General features: G+C 37.5%; 1 protein-coding gene across 1 annotated transcript in view; it reads right to left on the bottom strand.

The window, feature by feature from the left end:
• NNT (nicotinamide nucleotide transhydrogenase) overlaps positions 1-11,053 on the bottom strand; it is a 41,407-nt gene extending 30,354 nt beyond the window's left edge. The window contains exons 1-5 of the mRNA XM_080362483.1: positions 10,867-11,053; positions 4,131-4,360; positions 2,656-2,873; positions 1,113-1,200; positions 338-426 (exon numbers count right to left, since the gene is read on the bottom strand). Coding sequence (XP_080218609.1) covers positions 338-426; positions 1,113-1,200; positions 2,656-2,873; positions 4,131-4,360; positions 10,867-11,017 — 776 coding nt within the window. The 5' untranslated portion in view covers positions 11,018-11,053. The remainder of the gene's footprint in view (positions 1-337; positions 427-1,112; positions 1,201-2,655; positions 2,874-4,130; positions 4,361-10,866) is intronic.
• Positions 11,054-11,867: the final 814 nt, after the last annotated feature.

Consider the following 11,867-nt stretch of genomic DNA (forward strand, 5'->3'; position numbering starts at 1 on the left):
AAGCTATAAATGAGGGCATAAAGATTACTTCTTTACTATTTGCCTTGTGTCCTCAAGAAGAAGAGAGACATGAAATTCTGAATAAAAGCCCTACCCTTCTCATTTTCATAAAGTAGCAAATTTGTTATTCATATAGCTCTGAATGATTTAATGTGAAGGACTCTTTGGAAGGTTTGGTTGTTTTGAAATTTAAAAAATGGAGGAATAATGATGAAATTAAAAAAGTAGGAAAGCAATTTTGATTTGGTGCAGCATAAGTACTTTTACTGTAACACAGCTACAAACTACTTAATCTTCAAATAATTTCAGATTGCTATTACCGTTGTCACACACCTACCTAGTGTCAAAGCCACGAACCACTGCACCCATCCCCTTAGCTGCTCCTGCAGAAGCCAGGCCAGCAACTCCTCCTCCAATGATCAAGACCTAGAACGATACCATCATCGTCCTTGGAGCATAAACTAAAACTACAGCTGGTTAGAAAAGCATCAGCATTGTACCACTTCCACAACTACAGATAAAATTCATTAATCAGCCATTTAAACAAGTTACCTTAGGACACAGAACCCAAAATGACTTTGGAAAAACTTCCCTGTAAATGCAACAGCTTAAAAGCTGTAACTCCTAACTTCTCTTATCCAAGAATAAACTCATCTGTAGCTATCCATTTATATAAGTGCATGTTTTCTCCTTTATTTCTCTTTATTTTTTCTTCCCTAATTCTAATTCCATTTCTCTCCAACTCAATCCACCTGCAATTCCGATCAAGCAATCCTTTCCATTGGAGCCTTCAACACACAAGAAATCCCAACATATCTGACTTTTCTTAATTGATTCCTTTGCCTTTTCCCATCTGGAAAAAAATCCATCCATGTATAGATATTCTAATGTTTAAAACTAACCAAGCTTAAATAAAACTCCAATTATTCTATTATTACCCCCAAAAATTACATCACAGGTACTGAACAAAAGCTGGTATGGGATTAATTACAGGGATTTCTAAAGTCTCTAGAACTAGCCTCAAGGCAAGGAAAATGCCTTTTAACACAGTTTCAGCAGTGGTCAGCTGTGCTCAGGAACTCACATATTCTTCTGCAACAGTATGCACATACCTTTGCTGGAGGAACTTTACCAGCAGCTGTGATCTGACCCGTGAAAAATCGACCAAAGTGATTTGCTGCCAATACCACAGCCTTGTATCTGTCAGTTAAGGACAAACACACACACATATCAGTATTTTCCCAAGATCAGTACAATTACATTCATGACAGCACTCAAAAGGATGAACGTTTGAACACAGTATGAGCAGGACAAAGTTTAATATTTTACCACTGAGTAAAAGTTTAACAGACTCTGTTCATTCATATTTCTTGCCTTTTTTTTTTTTTTTTTTCAAATCACGGAATGCATTTTCAGATAGAATTTTTGGACTGCAGTATACCGGATGTCCACAACTATTTGCTTTCTCAAAATTTAACTGAGTAACAAACACATAACTTGCCAGAGGTTAACTTTGTGGTTGTCAAAGCTACCTTCAAAGGTTGTAACTGTAGGCTTGTTAGGGACAGAAACGTGAACAAGCATTGCAAAACCCACCATAGTTTTGCAGTAATCTCCTTTAGACAAGCAAGCACATATTCAAAAAAGATACTCTGAACCTAATTGCAGAGCTATACAGCTTAGGGCAAATAGCTTAACCTTGCTACTTAACCTTGCTCAATCAGCTTTATAGCCATCTGAGAATGGAGGGCTGGATACCAAATTAACATCAGTAGAGCTATCTAAAAATGCAGATTAATATGCAATTATATGTTTTCTTAACAACAGTGCACATCTTCTTGCATTTTTCCTAACAGTGTTGTGGTTCAGCAGACTCATTCCACTCTCATTCCTATCTCTCTGTCCTATCAGGAACATATAGGTCATAAAATTAGTTCTAATTTGGAATACAGATTGTAGATTTTATACCTTTAAATACATTATGAATTTCTATATCTTAGTAAAATCACACAGAAAAGACAAGACAGAGGAGTAACCAAACACAGACATGGATGTATACCACTGGTGTGCACAAAATCTGGCAGCCTTCTGCAAGGCTTATTATGCCTCACAGACATCATCTGTGTAAGAGGTCAAAGAAAGAACAACAACAAAAACAAAAAACAGCCCACAACCTAATAATAGAAGTCAGCTTGACAGCAATAACATTGTAATTCACTACAATACCAGTCACAAAGCATGAAGATGTCTGACAGTATTTGGTCTATATCTGCCATGGCAATCACATTCAGACTGAGTGCTGTTTGGGATAGTTAGCTCCCAGCAGCATCAGATGCCAATGACAGACAATTCATGTTCAAGCCATCTTAAGGATACCTTTGAGCCTGCTCTGATCTAGGTCAGACCAAAAAGGCACCAGACAAAGTAGCCCAGTAATTAGAAGAACAGCCTTTAATTTTCTTTATCTATTTACTTAAGAAGTTAAGGCACCTCCAACAGCTTCATCCTGCTTGAAACAGCTCTATGAAAATAAAGATGCTCAACGGTTTTAGATGTACCTAATATCAAAGCACATGGCTTTTAATTCAGCTATACATACTCAAGCTAGGAAAAAAAAAAAAAAAATAAAGAGGGAAAAAAGAGTAAGATTCATACCCAGCAATGTTGGCCATAGAGCTAAGTGCATCATATCCCTGAGCAATGGTGACTCGTGGAACCTGATCCATAGCCAAGACAGTAGTTTTTTTTTCTGCAAGCTTTTTCAGGAGGTCTGGATTTTGTGCTGGGTAGATAAAACTAACCAAGGTAGCCGCTGGTTTAAAAAGATCTGCCTCATGCACACCTAGGTCCGAGTTAAAAATAGGAGCCCTCACCTGAAGAAAGAGAGAATTAATTAACCAGAATCCAAATTAATCAGAGGAAATAGAACACACTCCACTTCATTGCTCCCAGCCTGCAGTCTGTCCATTCCCACCCAGATAGTACACAAGGAAGGAAGTATATTAAAGGCTGTTTACACAGCTGAACTTAGTAACTGCACTGCCTAACTGCAGCCTACATATTAGGATTAGCTATAGGTAGGCTGGTGACAGAGCACTAGTAGTCAGCACACACCTTCAGAAAGAATTGATGGCTCCTAACCAGCAGTTACTGGCTTTTATGACAGACAGCTTCCCAAAAATCAGACATTTTTAAGCAAATGATTACTGAACAGATATGCCAATTAAGCTCTACAGGTTAAGAATCACTAGTGAGGTTGCAATGCACCATTAGATATAGGGGATTTCAAGCATGAAATCCAGCAGATACTCATCTTGATCTGTACTCATTTCTTTTCAGTTACTTATTTTCCTCAAAAAGAAACATACTTAAAAGGGTTTTTCACAAACTAGCTCACAGAAATTCTGTGTTCAATTCTGACACGCTAACTTCAAACAGAGCAGTTAAAGGAAGCCTCAACATCAAGTTTAAGGTCTTATTTTTTCCTTCAGGCCTCTGCACACTCTAACATCTATCAAGCAACTTCACTTCTAGCAATCTTTCCAGAACAGCTACAACAGTTACAAACACTTCTGAAACACATTGTTTCTGTGGAATTGCTGGATGCCTCATTCAGAAAAGTTAGAAACTTATATTTTCACAATTCCAAGCAACTCTCTCTGAAAAGTAAGACTTGAGTTGTATGTTAGTAATTTTGGAGCAAATGTTTCTTAGAGCAGGGATCTTATCTGATCAGTCTAGAACTCTAGAAATCACAGATTCGCCAAAGCAGTTTAAAACTTGGTAAGAAATTATCCTCCATTTTTTCAATGGTGCCATTTAGTAGTTTATTACTGTAGATGTACACCTGAGCTATTATTATTAATAACTATTATATTGTTGTATTATCTATTATTATATTCATGTAATTTATATAGTATTGTCATTTTATATTATTATACATTATTGTATTCTATTGTAATTATTAAATATTAAGAAAAAAGAGAGAAGATAGACTAAAATTGAATTAGAACAAAAACATTCATTTAAAGGAGCTTACTTATTGAACTTTCAGCAGACTATTAGAAAACACTGACCTACATGTTTCTCTAAAAATATTGTAATAGGAGATATATTAATAAAGCAATTACTTTAACAATCAAATCAGAAGCCAGGACCTCCTTGGTCCCCTGGATCTTTGCTCCAGCTTCTCTGTAATGGTCATCAGAAAATTTGGAAGCTTCTCCAGCACCAGATTCCACCACAACATTGAAGCCTTGTTTAACCAAGGCTTGAACTCCAGCCGGTGATAGAGCCACTCTCTTCTCATTCTCAAATATCTCCTTAGGGACACCTACAGTCAGCTGTTTGTAAGGAATTCCTGTAACAGTAGCAGATAAGACAGCATTAGTCGCACTAAAGATTAACAAATTGATATCAGTGGTACTCCTCCGTGTTGTACAGACACATGCAGACATCTCACACTTAAAAATTCTCCCTCCTAAGAGATGGGGAAGAAGAATCATATTTTTTGGCAGTGTAGTTTACATTTCCCTAAATAACACCATTTCGCTAGAGATCCCTGTTCTCTCAGGAATCAGCAGGTCAGCACCATCAGCCACATTAGCAGTCATGAGTGTTTGGTACATCTATTACCCACCTGTATTTATACAGTTCTGATTGTATAAATCAGAATAGCAATTACACAATGCATGGTGCTCTGGTGATAACACCTTCTCTCTGGGTTAAGAAGAATTTAAATCCCTCTCTAGTCACTTCAGCTTTATAATGAAGACATAAATAAGCTTGAACAGCTAAACTGCATTTTAACTGAACACATTTTTAATGTCTATCAAATTATAGCTGTCTCAGATCACTATCAATGAATGTAATTTACATACCACAAAGTACATTGAAAGGCACAATACATCGATACCGTATTCAAAAAGCTAATACAGAAATTAAAATTGTGAATTCAGGAGTAGCTGAAGAAGAATGGAATATCTGTCTACTGGTTTGTTCAATTATACTTCCCTTCAGTAACATCTCCATGTTTTTACTTGTTCCAAGCTCTGCTAAATAACATGAGGAAACTGCAAAAGCTACAATTTATCAGTTTTAGCTTAAGGTTTCAAACTACAAGCATCTAACTTTGTTCATGTACAATTTGTAGGCTTCAAGTTTAATATCTGAGAGTTAAACTTCCCCGATACAACCATGTGCTTAAATACATTATTTATAAATACACAGACTCAGGCAGAATAATCATATATCAAACTACCACATTTCTTCAATTACATCAGACTGCAGGCAGTCCAGCGCACAGGCCCAGTTCTACCCCAGTTGTCACTGATTTCTATCAACAATCTAAACCTGCAGTATGACATGTATACACGAGACACCTACACCACATATACATTAATGACATACCTTGAGCACCATAAGTAGTCACTCATATCAAGCAACCACTCACATCAAGCAATCACGAAAAAAAAAAATAAAAAAATAAAAAATAAAAAAATAAAAAAAATAAAAAATAAAAAAATAAAAAAATAAAAATAAAAAAATAAAAAATAAAAAAATAAAAAATAAAAAAATAAAAAATAAAAAAAGGAAGCGGTAAACAGCTCTTGTAAATTACAAAGTTGCTTTTAATTTAGCCACCAATACTATGTATTGTGCTACAAAAATTGTACCAGACAAGTAATATGTTGCACATTTCAGAAAGGGTTCCTTTACACTTTTCCTGGTTTTTATGATATAAATTAGCAAAACAAAGCCAAAAGCATACCATATCACAAGAGCTCTGAGGAACTGAATTATTCTGATATTTTTAAATCTAAATCCATCTACAAAATAAAGCTTGGACTGTAATGTGCTTAAAATTGAACAGCTGAAAATGGTTTAGATTAACAACTTCAAGATACTATGAACTTAAAATGTTCTGAAAATGAAATACAGAGTTTCTAAGAACTGGTACTTAAATATCGACCTCTGCTTGTCAGGCTTCTCACCCACTGAAAAGATCTGATTTAATATATCCAACAATAGAGTGTGAAAGATCATAATAGATCACTATTCTAACTATTTTTACAATTTTTTTAAAATATTAGCTTTCTGTTTGAAACTAAACAAATAAAATGGCAACAAATCATTTTAAGACACAAGTGTTTTGATATTTTATGTTAGAAAACACCTAAAATTCTTTAGATTACAAGACAAAAATCAAAATCAGAAAAACATCCTTTAAATGAACAGTACAGTTCAGTCAGTACAACAGAACAGTACAGTCACAACAGTAGCGAGAAAGAAAGCACACCTAAAACAACAGACCCACAAATGTAACAATGCTTCACGAAGATTTGCTTCATCAGCATGCACCACATCCAAACATTACCCTGCAAGTCAGGGCATCCCTATCACAGCAGCACTAACCACTCAAAAGTTACACTAACTGTTGCTGTCACTCATACAGATTACCCCTGTCATTTGAATAGAACTTTCTCCTCATCTCTTTTGGAAGATTTTCCAGCACACAAATGCAGAAGAAAGAAGGAATTAGGGACTGGAAGCATGACTGCAAATGTAAGGGCACATAAACACTCGACTAAAACTCATACACTTCTCAAGCAAAAAATTTACTACTTTGGGGTGTCTTTTTTATTTGTTTTAGCTCCTAAGGCCCAAGGCCCAAGCTGAAATGACAATCAATGCTTCTGATTTCCTTTTGTTCACCTACTTTTGGCAGGGGTGCCAGAGTAGAAGAGTAACTGGCTAGGAGGGATGGGACCAGAATATGCACCTGCTACCTGCCAAATGTTTCCTCTTTTTTTTCTTTCATATTGTTACATCTTGCCCACAATAAAAACAGGTAAAAGTTTTTCAGATACAAAGTGTTTGTACCTTATTTACCAAGCAGAATGATCAGATACCAATATTGAGGACTACACCCTCCTCCATTGCCTTGGGAGATCAAATCCAAGATAAACACTCAATACATCTCATTTGACACTCACCTTCTTTTCTCCCGTCCCACCAACACATTTCTAGTAACCAGTGAATACAGAATAAAATGAATACAGAAGCAAATAGATGTTGGTTTGCCAGCCTTTAGCTAAAGCAGGTATAGGACATTTTTCAAGCAGACTATCCTGAGCTATCACATCCTTACTCACAAAAAAGGAGCAGATGTTTATATGTGCAAAACAAACATCTACGTTAAAACTTCAGGACACGGTATAACAACTACTGTGACCAAAGGAATCTATACTATGAACACAGATTTGGTTTGTTGAACTCAGCAATTTCAAAGTCACTAGTTTTGAAAGTTTGAAATCTATACTTAAACTTAGGATCTGATTTTTAGGTTTTAAGAAAGCACCCCTTGCCATGGGTTTAAAAGTGCATGAGAGAGCGAAGCTTCAAAGTTGCCTTTCTAAGGCTCCACATCAGATAATCTCTTGAAGAACTGCCTCGAGTATGTTTTAGTAACTTATTGGTTTATGACATCAAGAACATTTTCCCAAACCAGACCAATATACACATACCTTGAGCACCTTTCTGAGTCACATGAAGATTTTGGATGTATTGTTCATTGAATAGGAGATACACAATACTGGTTTTGACACAAACAATTAATATCAAAAGGATTCTGCCACCATCAAAAGTCGAATCATTAAATTTCACAAGCCTTAGAATCTTAGTATGGAATGTACATATATTAGCATCTACAAAAACTAGTAAGAAGCCACTTTCCTCTCCCCTTAATGTAATCTCGACTGTGTAATGAGGCCATATTCAAAGCACAATCTCATACTTCAAGTAAACAAAATAAGTAGGTAGTCTACATCTCCAAGCTTTAGAAATCAAACAATTAAAAATAACTATAAAAGTTATTTTCTCCATTTAACTTCCACCTATGAACTGAGTGTTTAAAGAAGATCCTAAGTTAAAACTATCACGAAAACTCAGGACATTTTATGTAGAGAAACAGAGAAAAAGACAATTTTTTATCTTCTTAACCTGATTTCAGGCAGTAGTGTGTACCAAAATAGTATCAACAAATATTAGAGACTGACTTCAGAGAAAGGAGTTTTGACTATATACCATATGTTCTGGGATGGGAAAATAGAATACATAACTAGCCTAAGTTCTAATTTACTGTAATATCAGCTTTAAACAAAACATCTCACCTGTTCTGAAGATGAAGACATATTCCAAAGAACAGCAATATGAAGTTGGAAAAAAAAAAAAATGGTACAGAAGATTAAACAAACACCTGATCCCTCTCCTTACACAAGCAGGAGATACAATAAACCAAATGACATTAAAGGAGAATGTCTATGGTTTACAAATAATGTACAGCTTATCTAGATAATTAATTGACAATAAACTGTTAAGGTTTAAAAATTCTGCAAGGCTGATAAAAAAAACAGGAAATGGTAAGCATAAAAAGGACATTAAAAATACCAATATAGACAGGGGTGGAAGTCACAGAGATGTAGGACAAATCAATTTGGAAGTACATAGGAAACCTGAGCGCCAGTCACTCACTCCTTGGGGAGCTTGGGAAAGTTTCGCGTGTTTCTGAGGCATCCTGTGCTAGCAACTGTTTAAGTCAAGTTCCAGGAACACTTGTTTACTCCTGTATGAATATTTCTGTGTTTCTAAGAAGCAAAGAAAATAGCAGCAAAATATATAATGATAAGAAAAGTATATACCCTCCAAGTTTACTTTTTAACTGACTCAAAATTTCTTCACACTTCAAGCAGATGTTTTTCTTGTACATAACATATCCTGGACTAAATGAAAGCTAATCCAAGATAATGGAAGAAACAACTATAGGTTTAAAAATAATTACTGTGACGCTAGACTTTTCAGAAAACTTACTCTTCTTAGTGTTATGGTGATTTCATCAAGTATCACTATAATCAAAGATAATTTCTAAAAGTAAGAATAAAATTTAGTTATTTTATACGCTGTTAGATTTTGATCCAAGAGCACTTTAAAAGTACACATAGGCAACTGTACTGCTACTGATTTGTCATTCAATGCCTGTTTTATCCTTGATTTGTCCTCTACTGAATAACAAATCTCATGTTACAAAATGGACTATGAGGACAACTTAATTACCAACCAAAACAACTTGCCAAACTTATAACTCTCAGCACTAAATAACTGCATGGTACAAATACTACTCACATTTAGATAAGTGCTTCCACACAACAGATCTGAAGGGACAGCACTGAATGCTTAAACACATGACACTAATCAGAACACTTTGTCCTTGTGAAAAAAATCAGAAAAGTGATTCACAAAAACAAGAAAATGTAAACACACACAGACAAGCATACCGATTTCAATAAAACTGAAAATATCTTTCAGTTTCATGACCAAATCTGTGGTCAAAGTCAAATAAAAAGATTGATTCCAAATTCAAACAACAACAAGGGCACTTACCTGGGGCATTTGAGAAAGAACTTTGAACCTAGTTTCCTACGTCCCAGGTTAACTCTAAAAATCAAGGGACAATGCCATCTCAAGACAAACAGAAGTCTCATTCAGATACCAACATAGAAATAAGAAGTTTGGAGCATCACAAATTAATAGGACAGCAAAACTATTATCTGATTAGTTCTGACATACCCCAGATCCCCGGCTGTCAGTCAGACCAAAGAAATTCAGGTATGCAACTGTGTAAAAAGTACCATGCAACTGTGGTAAAAAGCCATGCGATCCAGATTATCAGGAGCCCTCCAAGGAAAGAAACCTCCTCTCATCACATTTCTTCAGAAGCTCCAAAACACTGGGTCACTGATTTAAAAGGACACCAAAATGCACCAGGCACTATTAGTATTGCTAGAAATTCTACATAACAAAGGCTTCTTTGAATTACAGAGTCTCATCTTATATCCTGTGTTTTCACCATCAGATACAGTGCTGTTCAGAAACAGCACCACTTTTCTAATACTCCAAAATATCTAATGCAGTTGTCTACTGTGTATGTTTGGAAGAAACAAACATCACGTGTACAGTCTAACTCTCCACATTAATCTGTTACAGACTTAGAAGACCCTAAATCTGAACAGAAGCAAAGTGTCCAAATTCCTTCAGGGAGACATGACTTGCACATGATAATTGGGAAAAATATAATTAAACCAGGTTTATATATTCTCCAATCTACTAGCTGTCAGGCTACGTGCAGTACAGGATAGAGAAAAAAAATGTCAGTTCTGATTTTCACACATCAGGCTGCCATCATAAACTAGAACCAAGGATGCTCCCATTCCTCCCTCCATTTTCTCCTTAAAATACTTGAACCTGTCCATTATCTGTACTAAAAGATAAATAATGTAAATATACCACTAAACTCTACATATGAACATGCAGATCAGAAGTTCTTCAAGGTGATACAACGCAAGAGCTCCTTAAAACAATATAAGACTTTTTTTTAGATGGGATAATTAAATCTACATATAGTCATGCTTGCAGACACCCTCTTTGTGAGGGCTATACTTTCCCCTGTATACGTACAAAGAGTTGCACTACCAAAACTCACAAGGAACTTGGGCTTTTAACTAAGCAAAGCATTGGTTTAGATACTTCCCTCAATCAGGGTAAGTGTCAGCAGGAGCTCTGATGCCCTACCCTTAAAAGCTATTTCGATCCAAAGTATTCATAATAAACACAAACACTTTCTGGACCAGCCTTTTAAAATCACTGTAAAACTGTACTGCAATTGACTGACTCAAGTATGCAGCTGACACAATTTAAAAGCACTCTTTTTATTTTAAGTCTTTTCTGTAGTATTGCATATCTGAGAGAGAAAATCAAGCTATCCTCATGCTTTAAAATAATATTTTATTTTTTGAAGTTTAATTCATTTACCTGGCTTTGGAGTTGCCTGAGACTTGCGCATCTGGTGGGTCCTAAACATTCGCAAACATGGCATCTTTGCAGAATGCACCTTCGGTGGTAACACGTTGCCAAAAACAGGAGTTGAGCACCCACTGACAGCAACACGCAGAAGGCTTGCCATTTCGCCCAGACCTCACAGCCAACTCCTTGCCACGTATGGAATCCCTGCTGCACATGTAAAAACAAAGCAAGAATTATTAATGACACTAGCCAGAAGGTATGTGAACTCTGCAGCTTAAGCCTGGTCAACTGCCAGTAGCCATGAGATGATCATTGCTCCCCACCTGCTCTTTCCAGCTAGAAAACAAAATCACTTTTTTCAAACTGAGTTACAAAACTATTGAAAGAAAGTAACAAGTCCATGAGAGGACTGACAGGACTGACACTACAAGCTGACCTAGAAATTGTATATCTGCGACTCGAGGCCATATTCTCCTCACACCGTTGCTCTAAACAAGCAACTTTGATACGCGAAAATCCCCCACACCCCCAGGGAACCAGACAAACAATTCAAACCCCAGACAGAGCTCCCGAGGGAGTTGCCCTGAGTGGGACAGCAGCTCACAGGCTCCGCAGACACGCCAAAGCAGCCACTCGGAGCGGGGCAAGCAGAACACGGCTGCCAGGCCGCCCTCCCTAGCAGGTGGCTGCCGGCGGAGGGAAAGGCTCTTCACCCGAAATGCCGCCAACCGCCGGGCTCTAACGTGCCGTGCCGTGCCGTCCCTGCCCTCGGCGGCGGCACACCGCTCCCGGCCGGCTCGGCACACAAGCCGAGCGGCCCGTTCCCCTCCTGCCGCTATTTATAGCCCACGGCCACTGATTGACCTTGGGCAGCCGGCTCGCCCTCCGCCGCCCGGGCCCGCCACCCCCGCCGCCACAACAGCCGGCGGACACGGCGGACACCGCGCCCGCCGCGGGGAGCAGCCCGCAGCCGCCCCCGCTCCGCTCCCCGCCAGGGACTGCCCTGGCGG

Source organism: Nesoenas mayeri (genome assembly GCF_963082525.1).
Source record: "Nesoenas mayeri genome assembly, chromosome: Z".
Taxonomy (NCBI): Eukaryota; Metazoa; Chordata; class Aves; order Columbiformes; family Columbidae; genus Nesoenas; species Nesoenas mayeri.